This window comes from Artibeus jamaicensis, unplaced genomic scaffold (assembly GCF_021234435.1).
Source record: "Artibeus jamaicensis isolate MK-2021 breed Jamaican fruit bat unplaced genomic scaffold, CSHL_Jam_final contig_2566, whole genome shotgun sequence".
Taxonomy (NCBI): Eukaryota; Metazoa; Chordata; class Mammalia; order Chiroptera; family Phyllostomidae; genus Artibeus; species Artibeus jamaicensis.
In genome coordinates, this window is record NW_026521552.1 from 526,848 (window position 1) to 550,709 (window position 23,862).

Below are 23,862 nucleotides of genomic sequence, written 5' to 3' on the forward strand. Positions count from 1 at the left end.
TCTCAAGTGCCTCCTACTGGAAATCTGGCTTGCCACCCAGTCAATTGAACTAGCAACCTTTGAGTTCATAGGCTGCTGCTCAGTTCACTGAGCTACACCAGCCAGTTCCAACATTTTCTTGTTTCAGCTGGTCTACCTGAGGCTCCCAAAGTCAAGGCTGCAGATAGGAGCATTTTATCTCGAATAATTGTACCTCTTTGGAAATACTGATTTCAAGAATTCCCCTTTTATATTATCCTCATTCCTACTATTTAACATACTTTATCCTTTCACATTGTTGGTTATTTTTCATATTTTAAATTTTAATAATAGGGAAAAGGAGAGCGAAAATCAATTTCTGTTTCCACTTATGCATTTCTTGTTTGATTCTTCAGTGATTTTAAGAGAAAGAGGAAGGGAGACAGATAAATATAAATTTGTTGTTCCACTCATTTATGCATTCATTGGTTGGTTCTTTTTTTTTTTTTTTAAGATTCTATTTTTACTTTTCGAGGGAGAGGTAGAAAAACATCAGTGTGTGGTTCCTTCTCCTGCACCCTTTACTAGGGACCTGACCTGCAATTCAGGCTGTGCCCTGACTTGGAATGGAGCCTGTGACCTTTCAATTTGTAAACTGCAGCTCAATCCACTGAGACACTCCAGTCAGGGATCATTGGTTGACCTCGAATGTGCCCTGAGCAGGAATAACACAAGTACCTTGGTGTATTGAGACAACGTTCTCACTCACTGAGCTACTCAATTATGGCTTTAGAATAACCATTGATATGTAATTAATTTAGAAATACATTGCCTTTCATTGTCCGACCACTCTGAATGAACTATGTATTCTCACTTACCCCGTTTTCAAGTTTTAAGTGGTTTATGATGATGAAATACTTGTAAATACCCTCAAAGACCTAGGCCTCTTTCTCCATGCTGCCTGAACATTAGGTAGCCTCAGGACTGGAGGAGCTGTTTCAAACTTAATCCCTTCACAGGCAGAGAGTTCAAAAGGATGTACAGAAAAGCAAAGCAAACAAAATGCAAATAAAAGAACCTTTATGCTTATAGGTGTTTTGTTAAATTGCAGTCCTTTCTGGACAAATGTTATTTTAAATTTCTCGTGATGGCCCTGTATAACTCAGTGGATTGATTGCCAGCCTGTGAACCAAAAGGTCAGTTTTTATTCCCAGTAAGGGGACATGCCAGTGTTGTGGGCCAGGTCCCCAGTTGGGGGATGTGAGAGGGGAAACTGATCATGTATTTACTTCCCACATCAGTTTTTACACCCTTCCCCTCTAAAAATAAATGTTAAAATTTGTTCTTGATGTAGAGGCAAATTATATATGTCGATATGTTCACTTTTCATTTTTATTGGATGCAGAATACATTCTGAGTTTCACATTAATTTTCTTTTTGTCTCATAGTCACACGCACGTTATTTTGCCAGTTTTTGAGAATTCCCTAAAAGACTTCTCTGCTAGTTTTTTTTGTGACTACATCGAATCATACAAAATGGTTCTAAAGTCAAATGCAATGATCAAGGAAAGAATATAACCTACGAGAGCTACATAGAGACTGCAGGCCCTAACCCTGAGCCAAGTCCAGTCCCCTGTCCAGGTGTTTGCCTTCACGTGGCTGCAATTGAAATTCCTCTCCTCCCCGGAAGCAGTCTGCGTGGACTGTAACGTGGCTGCAGCACGCACGCGCAGTGTGTGTCTCACTGGGAGGAGGTTATAGAGCAGTACAGGTCCCGGGAGTCTTCCGGGTCTGGTCCTTCAATTTCAAACCTGAGGCGCTCTGGCCGCTGTCCTGCACGCGGGAAGCCTCACTATCGCTGTGGGCCTTGAAATGCCGCTGCGCCTCACGCAGCGCTGAACCCCAGCCCCATATCCAGGTGAGACTTCCCGAAACCCCGACCGGAGGGCCTGTTTAAGCGGAAACCCTGAGGTCGTCCCGCCAGAGAGTTCTTCACCTTCCAGTTGTTAAATTCCGACCGCCGCGTGGCTTTCGTGGCGAAAGCCGCTCCCTCGGCAGCCGGCCCACCCCACGCCCTTTAAGGTCTGAGGAGACGAAGCGGGTGGAACAAATAATTGGTGCGCCTCGCCGTCCTCGGCCCACGGAGGCCGAATTGCCCCTTGGTGTGGGATCTTCAGCCCTCTCTACGGACATCCGCCCGCCCCACGGACACCCATATGACACCCAGCAAGCGGCTGGGCGAGCGCGTACAAGTGGGACCGTTAGAGGCTGTGAAGATGAGAGAGCAGAGAGACAAACGGCGCCCAGTCAGTCCTTCAATAAGAGGCTCTTCAGACAGGGAGAGTGGTTCGGAGGAGAGGAGTTGGAGGTGCGAGTGTAGGGATAGAAAGGCGATTTGGGGAGACAGGTTTGAGCGGGAAACTGCACTGCAAGTCCGGTGGCTGTGGGGTGACAGGAAAGACAGTAACGGGGGCCGCAGAGGGGATACAGGCCCGGAGGAAGCGCGGGAGCCGGAATTGTATGGAGACGGGAGCAATGAGAAAGATCGGGGGGAAAAAAACAAGTGAAGCTGAAATGCCATAGGTTTGAAGAGTTTCTCGGAACAGTTGTAGGGACAGGAGTAAAGAAAAGAGGGGAAAGGAGGGTTGAATTAGTGACTGTGAGCCAGAAAGGAAGTGTTCCCCTTTCATCCCTGTTGTCCATTCTCTGAAACTACTGAAGGATGTACAAGCGCGACCTTTTGCCTGTTCATGGCGAAGTGATTTGACAGGCATATTTCAATAGCTTACTTTTCCCAAAGCTTTTAGCATGAAGGTCTCTGTTCTCTGCAGTTATCTGAGAAAGGAGGAAGGCAGTCTGCCTAGGGTGCTGCACTTCTAGAAGTTCTTGCTTCAGTGCCTCAGTACCCAGAGGTCTGAGGTGTGCTGGGTCTACTATCTATTGCCCAGTGGTACTGAAATGAGCTCTGGGGGAGCAACGCAGGCACCAGGAAGGAATTAGATAAAGATGCCAGTTCATGGTCCTCACTGCTGAGCTGCAGATTCATAACCTAGAGTGGGGCCCTGATCCCCAAGGGGTCAGCATGTTCATTAAACTGAAAGGTTCCCCCTTGGTTCTTATTAGTTCACTTGAGTTTTAAGAAAAGGCATCAGCTGTAGGCATCTACTCCCCCACAGAGTTTGTCAACTGCTCTGCGCAGGGCTTGGTTGTTTAATGAGGTCTTGTAATGGATTCTAAGATGGTCCCTGGGATTAGCAAGAGGGACACCAAATGCATTTGTGAGTGTGAGGAGCAGGCTTTGTTCAGGAAAGATAAAAGGGTGTAGCCCTGGAATTGGGGTTCAGGAGAGCAGTGCATGCTCTCATTGCTATAGGAGTTTGTGGACGTCTGTGGGAGGAAGGAGCACCTGAAAGGAGAAAGAACTCCCAGCGTCGTCTCCATGTTGGAGCTCATTTTTCGTGATCCTGCTATGAAAAAGGGCAGGAGACAGTGGCCTTTTCATCATTTCTAGGTCCTTCTGCCCGTGAGTGTGGTGGAAGAGGATAAAGGGGCTGTGTGGACACCTTTGAAACCACATCCTTAACGTGCACACTTGACTCCTCAACACATCGTCTTCTGAGAAAACAACCCAGAGCCTGAGCAGGATGACATGGCCACTTCTCAGGTAAACTGTGTGTCCTGGGTCAGAGGCTGTGTTTTTCCTCCTCACATGAGTAGATTTAGATCTTGCAGTGTTTTTTTCTCTTCTTCTGATGTTCTTGCTTAGTGATGGTGTTCTGTAATATTTTCTTTCAATGATTTTCAGCATGAACAGTTTATGTACTTTTTTCTTCCATTTATGACTTAATTTAGATAATTTGTAATAAAGGAAAGGTGGACGGTTAAGAAATCCAGAGTTTGAGGCAAAGTTTTTAGAGCAAAACTTTTGCAAATAGGGACTTGCAGGCATCCATTGACCAAATCATGGTGGTTGTTTTCTCCAGCCTTCTCTTCCTTATCTTTAGCTTTCTGAGGTCAGGAGTTTTCATGTTTAAATAATAACCTTCAACTATTGAACACATCCCCTCTGTGACAGATCAATATGGGAAGGCACCTGTGTCCAACATCCCTGTTGGGATAGTCTCAGAGGCTCAGATGTTGGTAGGGAAGAGAACTATAGACTTTAGGTTCATGTGGCTGTAGCATCAACTCTGTATATCAGGGTGAGCAATCACACAATTTACTGGTCAGGATAGCTCAGAAAGTTCTGACAAAGAAGGGTAGGTAGAAGAGCCTTGTTTGCTAGTTTTGTACAGAAGTCTTGGTACTGAAATGCACTGATTAGGGTACAAAATGGGACAGGTACATGTGAATTTGCATTTGCAAAAATTAATGTTTATTTATGATCATTTTCACATAATGATTTTTTTATTCCTGTATTTTTTAGCAGTAACGTCACAGCTGAGATGACATGTACTTCCTTATGCCTCAGTCAGAGCATTCCATTGCTCCAAACCACCTGATAGTCACCTGACTAAGGTGCTATCTTAACTATGGAGTTAAGTTTCCCTTTATCATTGACAAGATTCTAGCAGACAATTATTGAGAAATGCAATAAAACTATCACATTTTATCTGCAAATTTTGTTGTCATTTTAGTTTGTTTGCTTTGGAAAATGAAGGCCCTGCATTTATTTCCTCAAGATCAATGGTTTCAAACATGAAAGATTTACTCAATGAAGCCTTATTCTTGCAAATTTTCATTATATTCCACACTCATGTTACAGCCATATCCTGTTAGTTTTTGTATTTTCAATAAAGTTTACAAGATCAATATAAGTTTATTTTCAGTTCAGTTAAATTTCTAAGATAATACCTCTCCACTAATGATACAAAAAATTTTAAGAGAAATAAAAAACTCTGAAATAATAGCTCTAACTTTATGTATGTTGCTCTCCTTATTGTGTTTACAAAACAGAGAGTACCATCCACAATTAGATTTATGAGATTTACAGAATCACAAATCTTAATTTCATTCACATGAAAATTCTGTTTTCTGTCACTTTTCAATTGTACCTAGTTTGCATATATACGTCAGTCTGTATGCATAAAATGTTAATATTTCAGTTATTTAGGCTTTTACTCCTCAGATGTTTGCATTCTTCTCAGTTACTGAAACTCCAAAGAATAACATGAGATCTCTTTACATGTATTTGCCTGTGCTTGTTGAAAAATTGTACATCAAGACTGGGGAAAAATTTAGCTCTATCCTTCACTATGTGTTTCACAAAATACTCTTATAACATAGGAAGAATAATTTTTTCTAAGATTTTACAACATTTTTAAATAGTATTTTGGCTGCTGTTTATTATTTCTCGAGAATTGTAAATTTTATAAAACTTTTTCAATTCCAAGATATGTCTAGTGTTTTATGAAAGGAGAAAAGGTTAGCATTCCCATTGACAAGGATGAAAAGGATATGTTTCAATTCTGTATTGTTTTATGTACTTTTGAGAAGTATGGCACATGGTCAGAGACATTCCTGTCAGTAGTAAAAAGTGAGCTCGTTAAAGATGTGGAAACACAGGCCCCATCCCAGACTCCTGTATCAGAATTTGCACTTTTGCAAATCTTCAGTTGTCTTTTGTCTGAATTAAATGTCGATAAGTACGTATACTTTCAACTCCCCATGAGTTTCGTAGCTGAGAAATGTTCACAGCTCATTCCAGATGATACAAATACAACACTCACATGCATATGCCTGTGTAGATGCCTTCATTTTAAAGTTTATTTTTCCAAAAAGTAAAGTCTCTGTTTGTGGTTTGTGGTAGTCAACATCATTTCTCAGTATTTGAAAATACAATACAGTATATATCTGATTGAAAATGATATTAGTAAGTAAGTCAGGCTACTCTTTTTGCTCAAAACCACTTCTCCTAACAGTGTTTGCTTGTTGGATGACATTTTGAACTCTGCTGTTTCAGGGACCATTGACCTTCAGGGACGTGTCAGTAGATTTCTCTCAGGAGGAGTGGGAATGCCTGGACCCAGGTCAGCGGAAATTGTACGTGGATGTGATGTTGGAGAACTACAGGAACCTGGTCTCCCTGGGTGAGGAGGATGACTTCCTTTCAGACCTCCTGCTCCACCTGTGGAGTTTAACATCTTTTGTTAGTTTAACATCTTTTGGGGACTTCTGCTTTGTATGGGAGCCCTTCAGATTCTAGCTCTCAATGGAGAAATTGGAGGTTATCCAGTGTAGAGAGAAAAGACTTCGTGAACGATGTGAATTAGGAACTTTTAGTTTCTGAAAACTTTACATGTGGTCTAGAATAATTAAGTTGCTTCTGAAAACAGTATTTTGGAAAATCACTTTCTAGAATATTTTATATTACCAGTTTAATTACCTGAGAAGAAAGTGGAATGGAAAATGGGAAAATTTCCTCAAAACTAATGACTCTTAGGACTTCCAGCCAAGATGGAAGCGTAGGTTGAAACAATGTGCCTCCTCGCACAACCATTTTTAAAGAGCACAAAGTTTTAGTAACAAAAACGCAACCAAAACACTGAAAATTGAACTGTATGGAAGTCCAGCAACAACAAACCATTTAGCCTGACCGGTAGTAGGGCGGAGTCAGCGGCTGGTGGAGTGGGTTGGGCAGGCAAAAGCTGCAGGACTGACCCAGGAGCACAGGCTGGCGGTTGGTGGATCCCAAGCATGGGGTGGCAATAGGTGGACCCAGTGAGGGCACAAGGCGGCTGGCTGACTGAGGTCACACATTTGCACGCAGATTAACCAGGCGAAAGAGCGAGTAGTGAGACAGACCACACAGGCTAGGGCTTCAGTAATGGGATTTAAAGCCTTAAAAGCACCAATTGGAAAAACTTTCGGGGTTGAGGTGCCAGGAGAAGCTCTCAGACTCACAGAAACTTTGTTGGAGAGACCCACAGGGTCCTGGAGGGTGCAACCGCCCACACACCCAGCAGCTGGCACCAGGAGGCCCGGTTTGCTTGTGGGAAGCAGCAGAGGGGACAGAGGTCCCAGAGAGAGTGTGGAACAAAGGCCATTGCTTCTGTCTGACCCTGCCCCCACATACAGCGTCACAACGCAGGGACTGGGTGGCCCCGCCATGGTTAACACCTAAGGCTCCACCCCTCATACATAACAGGCGCCAACAGACCAAAATATTATGGCTGAAGAACAGCTCAAAGCCCCAGAGCTGATACTTCTAAGTGTCCAAGAGATAGTCAGCCTATCAGATGCACAGTTCAAAACATTGTTGATCAGGATGCTCACAGAGCTAGTTAGAGGAACAAATGAAGGCTAAACTAGGCTTTCCTTGAAATGAAGGGAAATGCACAAAAAAGCAATAATGATGGAAAGGAAACTGGGACTCAGATCAAGGGAGTGGACCAGAAGGAAGAAGAAAATGACCAAACAGAAAAAAATGAAGAAACAAGAATTCAAGAACATGAGAAGAAGCTTAGGAATGTTCAGGACATCTTTAAACATTCCAACATCTGAATTATAGGGGTACCAGAAGGGGAAGAGGAAGAGCAACAGTGGAAAACTTATTTGAACAAATAATAAAGGAGAACTGCCCCAATCTGGCAAAGGAAATAGACTTCCAGGAAATCCAGGAAGCTCAGAGAGTCTCAAAGAAGTTGGACCCAAGAAGGAACACACCAAGGCACATCATCATTACAATAGCCAAGATTAAAATGAAGGAGAGAATCCTAGAAGCAGCAAGAGATACAGGGACAGTCACCTACAAAGCAGTTCCCATCAGACTGTCAGCGGATTTCTCAAAAGAGACCTTATAGGCAAGAAGGATCTGGAAAGAAGCATTCCAAATCATGAAAGTCAAGGACCTACATCCAAGACTACTCTATCAAAGCTTTCATTTAGAATGGAAGGACAGGTAAAGTGCTTCTCAGATAAGATCAAATTCAAGGAGTTCATCATCACCAAGCCCTTATTTTTATGAACTGTTAAAGGGACTTATCTAAGAAAAAGAAGATAAAAAATATGAACATGAAAGGACAGGAAACTCACAGTTATTAACAATCACCAACTAGATCAGGAGGGAACAATAGAAATGGAGATCACATGGAGGGTTAGCAACAGGGAAGTGGGAGGAGTAGAAGAGGGGAGAAGGTACAGTGAATAAGTAGCATAGACAGTACGTAGAAAATAGAGGGGAGGACAAGAATAGTGTGGGAAATGTAGAGTCTAAAGAACTTGTGACACATGGACATAAACTAAAGGGGGGGAATGGTGGAGGGGGTGTGCAGGGTGGAGGGGAATGAAGGGGGAGAAATGGGACAAGTGTAGTGGCATAATCAATAAAATATATTTTAAAAAAACAAACTGATGATTCTTTTTTGTATTAACAGGCCTTTTAGTCTCTAAGCCTGTTCTGGTCACCTTTTTGGAGCAAATGAAGGAGTGCTGGATTGTGAATACAGAAAAGACAGGATCTGCCTCCCCAGGTAGGTGGGGTTGGGGAAGCAGGTGACAAAGGTGAGAGACCCAAAGGTCACGGAGGAGGCCCGACCTTCAAGTGTGGTTTGGGAAGCCAGACCTTTAAGTGTGGTCAGTGGATGGGATTTTCAGAATTTTAGGTGTATTTCTGCTGCTGTGGTAGAGGGCCAGTTTGTGTCTAACATGTCAGGTGACCTCTCTCATCCTGTTAGCACTTGGGGCCAAAGTCTTTTTCTTCACTTTCAAGACCTGCTGTGCTTTGGCTTCTGTTTCTTTGCTTTGGGGACTCATGAATATCTGTGTAGGTTGCTGTGAAATGTATGTTAAGCTTTTTTCTTTTCAACCTTTGCTTTTTTCTCATGGAAAGTGATTATAAACGAAAAGGTTGAGATCCTGGAATTTGGTGCAGAAATCCCAAGAACCCTAGGGACAGGTGTCATGTTTTCTGATTATAAAATGTAATACTATGGAGGCTTCAAATAAGACCTTACCAAGTTTAGAATGACTCAGTGATTTCATCCCAGCGAATTTCACCACCCGAAATGAGACAATCTAACTTTTTGTTTCACTTTAAAATGTCCTTTTGCTTAGTATGAAATCTTACCTCAAGTCCTGTTTGCTTTGGCTGTCCATGTCTGCCTCTCCTATCAGTCCAGATTAATGCTTCTTCTTTAACTCATTAGTTTTTAGGCTTTTGTACAGTTCGATTTTCTGGCAGTTTTGCTTATTTTTGGTGGTATATTGGTTGTTATCCTTCTTTTGCTTGTGTGAGGAAGCATAGCCGTTTACCTATGCTTCCATCTTTGCCAGACAGCCCCCAAAATCTAGCATCCTAACTGTCTATAACTGTATAGTCCATTCACGTTAAGTGTACTCTCTTTTTTGTTCGTGTGACCTCCTGCAAGTTCCATCTGACAGAAATGTTTCAGTGTACATTGAACAATTATTTCTTCATTTGCCTTAAAACCAAGTCTCAGGTAATTAATTACCTTTGTTTTTCTCCTGTGAGGTGGACCCCATTAGATTACTTACCTCAGTGTACCCTATAGTATCTGTCTCTTCGTGGTGCATGTGCCTCACTTAACAAATATCCTCAAAAATGTCATGTGTTGTTAAGATCTTCTTCAATTTCCTGACAGAAGACAACTCCTTTGTGTGTATATACTACTTTTTTTTTAATGTATTTATCCATAGACATCTGGGTTCCACCTATTATAGTCTTTCGTGAATTGTACTGTGGTCAACACAGGTGTGCCAATGTCTCTCGCAAGTCCTCCTTTGAATTTTTTTTGACAAACACCCAGAAGCAGAAGCGTGCAATTAGAAAACAATTCTATTTTCAATTTTTTTGATATTCCAGTTGTTATGGATACTGTTGGTACCAATTTATCTTTTATTTAGTCATCTATAAGGTCCATTTTCTCCACATTTTTTGGAAAACACTTAATATTGTTTGTTTTTTGTATACTGGTCATCTTAATTGTGAATATATATATATGTGCATATATATATATATACACACACACATATAGTGTGTGTGTGTTTCTGTGTATGTGTGTGTGTTTTAGTAGAGAATGCAAACATGTTTCTTGGACGTGCCTAAAGAACCATAGGAAAGACACAGAGACTTGAGTAAACATATATCAGAGAACAAGGTCTGTCAATGACTTTTAAAGTGCAGTTTTGGCTTTGCAGCAAAATTGTGTAGAAGTTAATAACAACTCACACATGCATAACCCCCACTTTTTCTCAGTTCCCTTCACCTGAGTAGTACATTCATGAAATTTATGCAGTTAAAGTGGTCCATCCTTATTAACCAAAGTTCATGTTCTTTGGTGAAATACTAAGGAGCCCATTTACTGTATCATATAATAAGTGTTTGTTTAGTTTTGTTAGAACCTCCAGACTGTCTTCCCTGGGACTGTACAATTTTACATTTTCAACAGCAATGAATGCAAGTTCTAGTTGCTCCTCATCCATAGCAGCATTTGCTGTTGTCAGCACAGCTTGTTCACTTTTCATAAGCATTTTCTTAATGACTTAAGATGTGGAGATTCTTTTCAGATACTGATTTTCTACTTATATATCTTTTTTAGTATGCTTTCTTTTAAGGTGTTTGAGCCTTTTTAGTCAGGTTTGTTCTCTTGTCGTTGTTGAGTTTAAAAACATCTTTGTATATTACATGTAATCCTGTGTATGTCATCATTAGCAAATATTTTTTCTTACTTTGTGAATTGTCTTTTTTTTGTCTCATGATGAGGATCATATTTCTTTTTCCTTAATGTTTTAGTTAGTACAATGGAGTTTAAATGTTAATAATACCGAATGAGGACTGCTGGCCAAGACGGAAGCATAGGTAGGTTAGATTCACTGTGCCTCCTTACCGAACCAAAATTAAGGACAACAAAAATTCAGAAACAAAAACACAACCAGAAATGACAAAACTGAAGTGTACAGAAGTCTGACAACCATTCATCCAGATTGATAAAAGGGTCAGAGTTGGAGGCTAGCAAAGAGGGGTTGTGGCAGGGGAAAATGGTGACTGGTGGACCTGGGCGAGAAGGTGTGGTTGGCAGACCCCAGGTACATAGGTGGCAGCTAGCAGACCCTAGGTGCAGGGAGCCAAGAAGCAGACCCAGTGAGGTGTGAAAGGTGACTGGCTGACCGAGGTCACATATTTTCGCGCAGATAAACCAGGCAAAAATGGGGAGCAGGAAAGACCGTGCAACCCAGGGCCCAGTGCTGGGAAATAATACCTAAAAGCACTGATTTAAAACACTTGTGGGGTTTGAGGTGCTAGTACAGACTTTCAGCCTCACAGAAGAGTTCATTGGAGAGACCCACAGGGTCCTAGAATGTACAAAAGGCCACCCACCAGGAAACAGTTGTGTTTTCCACTTTGCTTGTGGAAAGTGGCACAAGGGAGTGAAATCCAAGAGAGAGCAGAGCAAGAACCCATTGTTCACTCTCGGACCCCACCCCCACCTACACCGTCACAATTCAGCGATGTGGTTTGCCCCTCTGTGGTGCACACCTAAAGATCTGCCCCTCATTACATAACAGGCGCGACCAGACCCCCCCCAAAATGGCTCAAATGGAAGAACAGATCACAGCCCCAGAGTGAATACTTTTAAGCAACCAAGAAATAGCCAACCTATCAGGTGCACAGTTCAAAGCACTGGTGGTCAGGATGGTCACAGAACTGGTTGATTTTGGTGGCATATTAGATGAAAAAATGAAGACTATGCTAAGTGAAATGAAGGAAAATGCACAGGGAACCAATAGTAATGAGAAAAAAAAACTGGGACTCAAATCAATGGAGTGGACCACGGGAAGAAAGAAACAACCCAACAGAAGAGAATGAAGAAACAAGAATTCAAAAACATGAGGAAAAGGCTTAGGGACCTCCAGGACATCTTTAAACATTTGAATATCCAAATTATAGTGGTACCAGAAGGGGAAGAGGAACAGCAACAAGTGGAAAGCTTATTTGAACAAATAATAAAAGAGAATTTCCCCAATCTGGCAAAGGAAATAGACTTCCAGGAAGTCCAGGAAGCTCAGAGAGTCTCAAAGAAGTTAGACCCAAGAAGGAACACACCAAGGCACATCATAATTACATTAGCCAAGATTCAAATGAAGGAGAGAATCCTAGAAGCAGCAAGAGATAAGGGGACAGTCACCTACAAAGCAGTTCCCATCAGACTGTCAGCTGATTTCTCAAAAGAGACCTTACAAGCAAGTAGGGTCTGGAAAGAAGTACTCCAAGTCATGAAATCCAAAGGCCTACAACCAAGATTGCTCTATCCAGCAAAAGTTTCATTTAGAATGGAAGGACAGATAAAGTGCTTCTCAGATAAGATCAAATTCAAGGAGTTCATCATCACCAAGCCCTTATTATATGAAATGTTAAAGGGACTTACCTAAGAAAAAGAAGATACAAAATATGAACAGTGAAAGGACAGGAAACTCATAGTTATTAACAAACACCAGCTAGATCAGGAGTAAACAATAGAAATGGAGATCATATGGAGGGTTAGCAACAGGGGAGTGGGAGGAGGAGGAGAAGGGGGGAGAAGGTGCAGAGAATAAGTAGCATAGATGGTAGGTAGAAAATAGAGGGGAGGGCAAGAATAGTGTGGGAAATGTAGAAGGTAAAGAACTTACGACACATTGACATGAACTAAAGGGGAATGTGCATGGTAGGGGGTATTTATATGGATGGAGGGGAATGAAGGGGGGAAATGGGACAACTGTAATAGCATAATCAATAAAATATATATTAAAAAATAATACAGAGTCAAAAACAATATGATGAAGAATGTGTCTTGAGAAAGTGTGATGTATCCCTGGCTGGTGTGGCTCAGTGGATTGAGCACTGGCCTGTGAACCCAAGGGTCACTGGGTTGATTACCAGTAAGGGCACATGCCTGGGTTGGGGGCTAGGCCCCCAGTAGGGTACCTGTGGGAGGCAGCCATGCATTGATGTTTCTCTTCCTCTGTCCCATTTCTCCTTACCTTCTCCTCTCTCAAAATAAATATATATGCTTTTAAAAAAAGAAAAAAAAATGTGATGTGTATACCATTAATATTGTTTCATATTCAGTAACTTGCAGATTATGTTTGCAGTTGTATTTTTTAAAAGATTTAATTATCTTTAGATGGGAAGGGAAGGAGAGAGGAAGAGAAATATCAATCTATGGTTGCCTCTTGTGGGTATCCTGCCGGGAACTGGCCTGCAAACCATGCATGTGCCCTGACTGGTAATCAAACCACAGTTGTTTGGTTTGCAGGCCCGCGCTCAATCCACTGAGTTACACCAGCCAGGGCTTCAGCTGTATTCTTTGAATATACAATATAAGCATATAGAGTCACATCCTACAGGGGGACGTGATGAGGTCATCACTTTCTGACATTAAATGTCAACTCAAATAACATTTTTAATTCTTCCAAATGGTACACTACCAATAGAGCAATGGTGGGTTTTTTTTCAGTTCTGTATCTTCACTGTTGTAAAGAATGCTGCAGTTGATATGGGTGTGCATATACTCCTTTGAATTTGTATTCTCATATTCTTCAAGTAACTCCCCAGAAATGGAATTGCTGTGCCCTGTGGTACTTGTTTGTCAATCTCTGAGGAACCTTCATCTTGTTTTGTGTAGTGGCTGCATGAGAGTTCTCATTTCTTTGTATCATTGCTGATGCTCATTTGTTGATTTATTGGTAATTTCCATCCTGTTACATGTGTGATGGTATTTCATCATGGGTCCAAGTTGCATTTCACTGATGATGAATGATGTTGAACATCTTTTCATATGTGTATTGGCCATCTTCCTGTCTTGTTTGAAGAAAGATCTATTCAGGACATGTACCATTTTTTAATCAGATTGTTTGATTTTTTTCGATGTTGTTTAAATTCTTTATATATTTTGGATATTTAGCATCATTGGTGGATAACTTTCCCTGTTTGGTAGATTGGTTATTTGTTTCTTTGTTTTGTTGATGGTTTCCTTTGCTGTGCAAAAACTTATATTGTTGTCATGTCATTTGTTTATTCTTGATTGCTGTATGTACATACATACCTACATATGTACAAAAACACATTTGTAAGATCTACAGCACATATCATCGACTATCCTTTATTCCAGTGTTTTCATATTTCCAGGTCTTCCATTCTGGTTTTTAATCCATTTTGGTACATGGCATAAGAAAGTGGTCTAGTTATGTTATTCTGTGTGTATTAGTTCAGTTTCTCTTTCACAACTTATTGACACTAACTTGAGTTGAGTCCTGAAAACCCACTACCATCAGACCAGCCTCTCTCGCACAACTTAAGAAAGTATCTGTCTGTTCTCATTTTGTGTCCCTAACTTTTTTCTTATAGATTAGTTAACCATATGTCTTTGGTAATTTCTAAAATTGTGTTACTTATTTTATCATGGTATTTTTTAAAGATAACTTTATATATTCAGAATGCTAAAGATTTAGAAAATATATGCTTTGCACTAATTTTCTTCCATTCCACAGGTTGTATTTTTCACCCACTGATGATTATTCTTAATGTGCAGAAGTTTTTCTATTTGGTATAACGCCATTTGTCTCTCTTTACTTTGTTTGCCTTTTTTTTTTTTTTTTTTTTTTTTTAAAAAAAAAAAAAAAAAAAATTTTTTTTTTTTTGTAGATTAACAGTTACTGGTTTTATGTTAAGTTTTCCTCCACTCTTATTCACTATTTGTATATTTCATGTAGGGGTCCAACTTTACTCATTATTTTACACATGGACCACCAGTCTTTTTCAGCAGTCTTTGATTATGTGAATATCCTTTCCATACTTGGTTGTATTTAGCCTCCTTGTTGAAGCTCCTCTGAACTTATATAGAAGAAGTTGTATGTAGGCTCTTTCATCTACTGTGCTTAATTATTTATGTCTGCCTTAATGGTTTTTGTATACTTTATTGGTAAGAGAAGCTTTGAAAAATGTTTTTGAAAATATTTTATGTAGTTTTACGGAGAGGGGATTGAGGGAGGAAAAAACGGAGAGAAACATTGATATGGGAGAGACAAATCAGTTGGTTGCATCTGTTCTGCTTCCAAAGGGAGATGACCTGCAACCCAGGCATCTGCTCTGACTTGGAATTGAACCAGCCACCTTTTTTGGCAAATGATGCTAACCCCAATGAGTTACACCAGTCAGCACCCATCTTAATTTTTTAAATATTTTATTTATGCATTTTTAGAGAGAGGAGAAGGGAAGGAGAAAGAGAAGAGAAACATCAGTGTGTGCTTGCCTCTCATGTGGCCTCCATTAGGGACCCGACCTGCAAGGCAGGCATATGCCCTGACTTGGAATCGAACTGGTGACTCTTTGGTGACCCTCTCAGCCCACACTCAATTCACTGAGCTACACCAGCCAAGGCCCCAACTTAATTTCAGAATGAACTATTCTATTTTTGCCAAAAGTGTCACTGGGATTTTGATAAGTATCGCTTTAAATGTTTAGATCACCTGGGTTACTATTGATGGCTCACACTGTTATCATTCCAGTGTATGATCATGGGATAAATTTTTTTAATGTTCAGTTTATTAATCCTCTTATGAAAAATCTGCATAGTTCCCACCGATAAAGTCACTGAAGAATCTTTTCTCATTTGTTAGCACCTATATTGGCCATGGCAGTCCCCCTGACTTTTTTCGTACTATTCTTGTGTACCTATCTCTGTTTTCTTCTTCTTATACAGGCTATTTTGTACAAGTGTATGTTTAGGATTTTTTTTTGTGTGTAATTTATTGGATCATAAATCAAGACAAAGCCAGTTGTCTTGCCACGTCTAAAATGGGTTTTGAATCCCAATACAAAGGTGACATCTGGGCTGGTCCTACACCTTTTGACTAGTTTTTGTTTTTTTTTAAATTCATTGAAGAGGAACAAGTATGCTATGACCAAGTACTATTTCACAAAGTAGACCATATAACTATGACCTTTCATAAATGAAAATATTACCTCTATCTCTGCTTGTGGTTTCTTGGTTTTATGGTGCAATCTATCAAGAATCAGAATTTCATTTCAATCTAATATATTATGATGAAAGGCAACATAAACCACAAGAGTCATTATCCAGAGACATAGAGTGGCCAGGAAATCAGTGAAAAGAATGGAGACCAGAGCTCCAAGTCAAAACATTTCAGCTAAGAAGTAATTCATCAGCAGTTCCATATTCCTGGAAGGAAAGGAAATTGTATCAATACATGCTACATCCTTAATGAAACAGACAATTCTTACACTTTTTTACAGGCCTTTCTCTGTAATCACAGGGATCTAGGCCACAATGTGATTAGCAGGCAGAAAATCAAGCTACAAAGACCAGTTTCTTTGTAAAAATAAACATATTTACTTCATTAATTTAAATACTACACATTTTTGTATTCACACATGAATTACTGTGTCATTTATGATGGTGACCAGTCTTCAAGAAAGAAAGGAAAGAAAACTGAATTTTTCATTAATTGTTTTTTTCTTAAATATGAACTTTTTGATGTGACTTTTTCTTATTATACCTTTTCTTGCTTTAACTTTCTTTAGGAGTACTCAAAAATGGAATGCAGTCAGAACTTGCTGGTAAGTTCAATATATGCTCCCCAGAGTGTCAAAGCTGTGAAAATTTATTTTGTATCTTTCAGCTGTTTCATCTGAAGGCAGTCAGGCCTTGTTGAGAAAGCTGGGGATGGAAGATTTATTCTCTACAGTAATACTGGTAAGATATGGAAGGTGTGCCTGTGATCATGTAATGAGAGCCTGATAAGAAAGTGTGTGATGAGAAAAAGAGATGTTAAAAGGAACTTAACCAATGTAGGACAATTATTCCTTGAGAAAATTCTTGTTATCTCTATAGGTCAAAAATAGTACACATTAGGGAAATATCCTACTTTAAGTTAGTGACAATGCAGATAAATGTCTAAATGTGAAGACTAGAAACTCATTTCCTGTGTGTATATATTCTTGCAAAGGCAGTCAGGACATCTAGGAACTCACATAATCCATGGTGTGAATAATCATTAGAATTGATTAAATTGTAGATTTAGATTAATTTTTTGTCAGTGCTTTCTAAAATTTACTGATATATAACACACATGGACAATGTAAATATGATCATTTTCACAATCTTTTTTTTTGAAGAATGATTATTCTTTGTTGAGAAATAAGGATTGTTTTCATATTTAAGTATGTATCATGTATACTTGGGAGTGATTTTTTGAAAAATTTGATTCATATTTAGAGAGAAGGAAGGGAGGGTTAAAAAGAAAGCTAAACATTGTTTTGGGAGGGAAACCTCAAATGGTTGCCATTTGCACACACCATTACAGTAAACGAATCCTACAATCCAGGCCAGCTCCCCGATTGGAACTAGAACTGGAAAGTGTTCACTTCGTGAAACGGTGCTCAACTGAATAGTCACACCTTACATAGCTGGGCACATTTTTAAATACATACAACCCATATTGTTTAGTAGATGCCACAGAATAGTTATTTGGGAATACGTGTACATGTATAATGAAATTAAAGCTGTAATTAATGGCCTTTCTGTCTTCATTAATTACCAGAGTACATGTAATGAAGGCAGAAGTTATCAAGGTAATGAACATTGGAAAAATTTTGACTGTGGGTTTAATCCTTACAAACATGAGAATCTCCAGCTGCCAGACAACCATTATAAAGGCCAGAAACTCTTTGAGAAAATGTCAAGTTACAGTACACATGAGGTTATTCCTATTGTGGAGAAAACAAACAAACAAGGTGAATGTGTCCAGTCTTTGAAGCAATCCTCCAGTCACATTAAACAAGGGAATATTGGTACCAGTGAAGTCACTTACAAATGTGAACCGTGTAGCAAAGTCTTCAGTCTTATACTCAATCAAAATAGACATCTTAAGAAATGCCAGACTGGAGAAAACCATTCTGAATATAAAGAATGTGGAAAAACATTCAGTCAAACTTCAGGTCTTACTGTACATGAGAAAATTGATACTGGAAAGAAGTTTTCCAAATGTAAAGCATGTGGCAAAGTGTTTAAAGGGCATTCATGCTGTACTTCACATGAGAAAAGAATTCATACTGGGGAGAGACGTTACCAGTGCAGAGAATGTGGTAAAGCCTTTAGCAAGTTGTCATACCTTACACGGCATGAGAGAATTCATACAGGAGAAAAGCCTTATAAATGTGGAGAATGTGGTAAAGCCTTTAGCCAGTCCTCAGGGCTTATTCAACATCAGAAAACTCATACTGGGGAAAAGCCTTATAAATGTAGAGAGTGTGGTAAAGTCTTTAGCAAGGCATCATACCTTACACGTCATGAGAAAATTCATACAGGAGAAAGGCCATATAAATGTAGAGAATGTGATAAAGCCTTTGTGTGGTTGTCAAACCTTACACGACATGAGAGAGTTCATACTGGTGAGAAGCTTTTTCAATGTAGAGTGTGTGGTAAAGCTTTTAACCAATCCTCAAAACTTAAATGTCATCACAGAATTCATACTGGAGAGAAGCCATATAAATGTAAAGAATGTGATAAATCCTTTCGCCAGCCCTCAGCGTTTATTCACCATCAGAAAGTTCATACTGGAGAGAAGCCTTATCAATGTAGAGAATGTGGTAAAGCCTTTACAGAGTCCTCAATCCTTACTAAACATCAGAGAATTCATACTGGTGAGAAGCCTTATAAATGTAGAGAATGTGGTAAAGCCTTTACGGAGTCCTCAACACTTACTAATCATCAGAGAATTCATACTGGAGAGAAGCCTCATGAATGTAGAGAATGTGGTAAAACTTTTCGGGTGTCCTCAACCCTTACCAAACATCAAAGAATTCATACTGGAGAGAAGCCTCATGAATGTAAAGAATGTGGCAAAGCTTTTAGGGTGTCCTCAACCCTTACCAAACATCAAAGAATTCATACTGGAGAGAAGCCTCATGAATGTGGAGAATGTGGTAAAGCTTTTAGGGTGTCCTCAACCCTCATTCAACATCAGAAAATTCATACCTTGTAGAAGTCTTATAAATGAAGAGAATGTGGCAATTCCTTTAGGCAGTGGACCACTGTTAGTGAACATAAAGAAGTCATGATGTAGAAAACCCTTATTCATGTACAGAATGTGTAAATCATTTTGCCAGCCCTCAAACCTTACTGAAGATTAGAAAATTCATAGTGGTTTAAAGTCTTATATGTGTAAGAAATGTGGCAGGGCCTTTAACCAGGGTTTTAACTTAATTGGATTTTGGAAAGTTTACACTGGACAAAAATTTTTCAAATGTAACAATTGTAAAGTTTTTAACAACTCTCAAAATTCACTCAGCATCACAGAATTCACAAAACTGGAGAGAAGCCTTAGGAATATGTAGAGTGCAAGAAATACAAAAAGAGACCTACAGATACCAGGAATGTGGTAAAGACTTTTGTTTGCAGTGGATTCTTACTAGATTTTTGTATAATTCATTCTCAAGAAGTTTTACAAATGTGGAAAATCCATTATCTGCCACTTAATTAGCAAATATCAGAATTTACAGAAGAGGTAAATGTTAAATATGTAGATAATATGGCAAAGCCATTACTTGCTTCTCAAAACGTACTGATCAGATCATGGAGAGAGCTTGCATTACCAAATAGACCCATGGTGGGGAGACAAAATATTATTACTGAATGGACCCACCTTCTTCCCCCTGTTTTATGTTCACCTTTCCCCCTTCCAAGGAGTTATGACTCTCAATGTCAAAGATTGGTGAAATGAATTATTTATTCAAAAGTTATATAGACTTAGAGTAGTGACTTACTGTCTTTGTTAAAATCCCAAAGCCCCTTAAAACACCAACAAACACACAGAATCCTTCCTTCCCCCTTTGTCCAGTCCAGGGTACTGTATCTCAGGAAAAAAGAAGAAGTCAATGGCTCTGGTAGCCCCTGATTCTTCTCAGTAATCTGTACTCAGCTGGCAGGCCTCCTGTGGTTCCCAGCACCATCAGCTGTGTTGCCAGGATCTCCAGTTAATCCAAAACCATGTGGTACCTTCTCATGGTCCACCAGCAAGAGTCCTTTCACCTCTTTTCTTCCCATAGCATGCCTCCTGCATTCTTCCAAACTACTAAGGAGAGCTCTGCATTGCTGCTACATCTTGCTTTCCAGCTTTCTAAGCTGTGTGGCAAAGGGAGTTCCCAAAGCCAAAGTTCCATGGTCCCCTCTTACTCCAAGCTCTCACACAGGCACTGCAACCAAGGGGAGCTGCTTCCCAGTTACATCCATTACAAATACCTATTTGGGGTCCCCCACCTGGCTGCACCCTGTACACTTGGAGATATAAAAAGTATGGGAAAGCATTTTTATTGGAATTTGTACAGTACTAAACATCAGATAAAACATTGACAAAAAAACACAGAAAATGTGGCAAATTTTCTCACTACTGTTGTCTATCCCACACAAAATGAGACCAATCACAGTGGAGAGAAGGCTTACAAATGTAAAACATGAGGCAAAGCTTTAAAATGAAATTCATGTCTTTATGTGATAGATGAATTCATACTGGGGTGAACTCTTGCAAGTATAGAGAATGTAACAAATCCTTTGGATTAGTAAGCACCATCACAGGATTTATATTGTTTAGGAAAACATATAAATAGATAATTTGGCAAATCTTATATCCAGTCCTCAAGTTCTAGTGACCATGAGCAATATACTGAAGGAAAGCTGTATAATTATGGCCTGACTGTGTGCAATGACTTTAATTGCTCCTCAAAAATTACTTGAAATTAGAGTATTCATACTGGAGTGAAACCTTACAAATGTAGTGTAGGTGACAAAAGTGTTAATTATCATGGATCTCTTAACATGATAGAAGTCATACTGAAGAAAAACCATACAAATACAGAGAATTTGGATAAGGTTTAACCATGATTCAAAACTTACTCTGTATCGGAGAATTCCTGTGTCCCTTAAAAAGACACAATAAAAATACAAACAATTTAAAAATAACTTTCACCATTGGTCAAGCCTCATTCAACGTCAGAGAATTTATTTTGAAGAGAAGTGCTATAGATGTATCAAGTCCTTAATCCTCATTCATACCTACTTAACAACCTATTCATACTGGAGAAAAGCCAAAAAGAAAAAATGTGGAAAAGCTTTAGCAAGTACTCAGACCCTACTCAACATCAGAATTCATTCTAAAGAGAAAAAATATTAATGAAAAGAATGTTTAAGACTTCTTTGCACATTAATAGCTTATTTGACACATGAGAATTCATACAAGATGAAAATCTTAAAGGTCTGTGAACTCTTACAAATTGGGTTTCAGTCATGTACTTTTCCGTAGAAGACTGAGGGCATCGTAATCCACAATATATGAACAAAATCTGAATGGAGATACTGTGTGGTTGACTCTGAACTTTGCATGTCATCACGAGGGCATATTTTTGCATAAGAAAGAGAAACATTAAGCCCCAGCCGGGTAGCTCAGTTTGTTAAACCATTGTCCTGATTCAGCAGGATTGTATGTACGTTTGATCCCTGGTTAGAGCACATACAAGAAGCATCAATGAATGCACAAATAAGTGGAATAACAAATGGATGCTTCTCTCTATGTCTTCCTCTCTGTAAAATCAATAATTTTTTTGAAAAGAAAAATATTAAGAATTTTTTAATTTTGTAATAACTTGTTGGAATAAAATTCATGTAGCCCTGGCTGGTGTGCTCAGTGGATTGAATTGATTTATATTTGTGTGCATGAATGTATCAATGGTTTTTGCAAATGTCATCATTTCATAAATAAGTTTTTAATTTAATAATTGTAATGATATCTTGAGCTCTGGTTGGTGTGGCTCAGTGGACTGAGTGCCAGCGTGTGAACCAAAGGTTCACTGGTGTAATTCCCAGTCAGGGCATATGCTTGGGTTGTGGACCAGGTCTCCCTCACTCAGTAGGGGCACATGACAGGCAACCACACGTTGATGTTTCCCTCTCTTCCTCTTCCCCTCTCTCTAAAAATAAATAAATAAAACTTAAAAAAAATTATATCTTGAGTATATTCCATAGTTGTAATTAGAAGGTAGTAACATATTGTGTATATAGATTAGCACAAATTTAATAACTATGTAGTTCCATGTTAAAGTACCACATTTTTTACAATTTCAGAGAATTCTTTGTCCTTGTACTTTAAGGGTTATATCAGTTACATAACTATTTTATTCTTTAGGTTCAATTCTAAAGGCCATGGTGTTTGGCAAGTTAACTAACAACTTTAGACCTTAGGCAAGTATTTTATATGTCTGTAACATGTTTTCTTCTCTGTAAGATGAGAACAGCTCTGTTTCTAGTGAGCTATTATGTTGATAAGAAGTTAAACGTAAACTATTTAAAGTAATGCCTAGCACATTCGACATATTCAGACTTTTAGTTAATTGCCCTGGCTGGTGTTGCTCAGTGGGTTGAGCATCAGACAGTGAACCAAAAGGTCACCAGTTTGATTCCAGGTCAGGGCACATGCCTGGGTTGCAGGCCAGGTCCCCATTTGGGGATGAGAAAGAGGCTGCTGGTCAATGTTTCTCCCCACACACTTGCTTTTCTCCCTTTTTACCTCTTCCCCACATACATACATACATAAAAATTTATATTTATATATATTTATATATTTATATATAATAAAGATATTATCTATTCTATATATTATAAATATATATAATAAATATAAATTTATATATATATTTTTTCAAGCCTTGGGTGGTGTGGCTTGCTTGGAGTGTTGTTCCATAGCCAGAGGGTTGTAGGTTCGATTTGTGGTCACCTGGGTTGCAAGTTAGATCCCCTGTCTGGGTGTATATCAGAGGCAGCCGGTTGGTGTATCTGTCACACATTGACATTTTTCTCTTTCCCTTCTCTTTCTAAAAATAAAAATAAAAAAAGGAAAAGTATTTTTACGATCAACAGTATGTTAAAACTGTGGCAAAGTCCAGATGAAAGACGTGGCCCCAATGTACTTTGAAGTAAGCTGTCAGTTGAATTAAGTGGGTCCTGTGAATTTCTTGCTTTTGGAGAAAACAGAATCTCCAAAAGGAGATTTATAGAACAGAATAAACACATTTAGCTTGGGGAGCATAAAGACCTTGCAGTAAATTTATAGAGCTAAAAATGCCTTGCTAATAGTTGTGGGTGGAGCTCTTGTGTATCACATAAATTGCTGTTCTTTTAATACAATGCTCTATTGTTGAGAGATCTACAAACTTGTACCATACAATCATTGTGACCTGGTAGGCCTACAATAATCTTTGGGAGTGTAAGTATAAGAAGGAACTGAATGAGGAAAGGTGCTAATTTCACAAGAAAGGCATTATTTCTGGTATTTATTAGATATGACTAGGTGAAGTCAGGAACAAGGAAACAGAGAGCTGTATGTTCTCAAGAAAACTGGAATTAAGGAAAGGATGGCAGGGTTTATTAAGGTGTTAGCTCTGTGTTCTACCATAATGTGTCAAGTGAGGACTGCACACAGGCAGTGAATCAGAAAAACTCAAGATGCTTTTAACATACTGGTTTGTGACTTAAAACATGTAGATTTGTCTTGTTAAAATTTATTAGGAAGGGTAGTATTATTTTCTGTGAATAAAGGAGGGACAAATCATTTCTGGTACGTCCAGTCATCACTCTCCTGGAAAGTTACATATCTCTGCCTATTGATATTAAGCTTGCCTTAGGTATAAGTCGTGAGATGTATGAAAATAAAATGAGGAGAAAACAGAGGTTTGTGTCCTGGTTGGTATGGCTTAGTGGATTTAGCGTGGGCTTGCGAACTGAAAGGCTGCCAGTTCAATTCTTGCTCATTTCACAAGCCTGAGTCTCAGGCCAGGTCCTCAGTTGGTGGTGTGCGAGATGGAACTGATAGATGTGTCTCTCATGCATTGATATT

General features: G+C 39.2%; 1 protein-coding gene and 1 pseudogene across 1 annotated transcript; both read left to right on the forward strand.

Annotated features, from left to right (window-relative positions):
* The first annotated feature begins 1,607 nt into the window (after positions 1 to 1,607).
* On the forward strand, positions 1,608 to 21,952 carry LOC119041657 (zinc finger protein 420-like). The gene is made up of 6 exons (XM_053662578.1): positions 1,608 to 1,876; positions 3,470 to 3,622; positions 5,921 to 6,047; positions 8,334 to 8,429; positions 16,600 to 16,673; positions 17,521 to 21,952. The coding sequence occupies exons 2-6, from the start codon at positions 3,608 to 3,610 to the stop codon at positions 18,961 to 18,963; spliced, it is 1,755 nt and encodes a 584-aa protein (XP_053518553.1). The 5' UTR covers positions 1,608 to 1,876; positions 3,470 to 3,607; the 3' UTR covers positions 18,964 to 21,952.
* Positions 5,361 to 5,440, forward strand: LOC119041672 (uncharacterized; annotated as a pseudogene).
* Positions 21,953 to 23,862: the final 1,910 nt, after the last annotated feature.

Bases quoted from the DNA above. Each gene is read 5' to 3' on its own strand.
- LOC119041657 (XM_053662578.1), top strand. The intron at 6,048-8,333 runs GTGAGGAGGATG...TTGTATTAACAG, and splicing joins CAGGAACCTGGTCTCCCTGG to GCCTTTTAGTCTCTAAGCCT. The intron at 16,674-17,520 runs GTAAGATATGGA...ATTAATTACCAG, and splicing joins TATTCTCTACAGTAATACTG to AGTACATGTAATGAAGGCAG.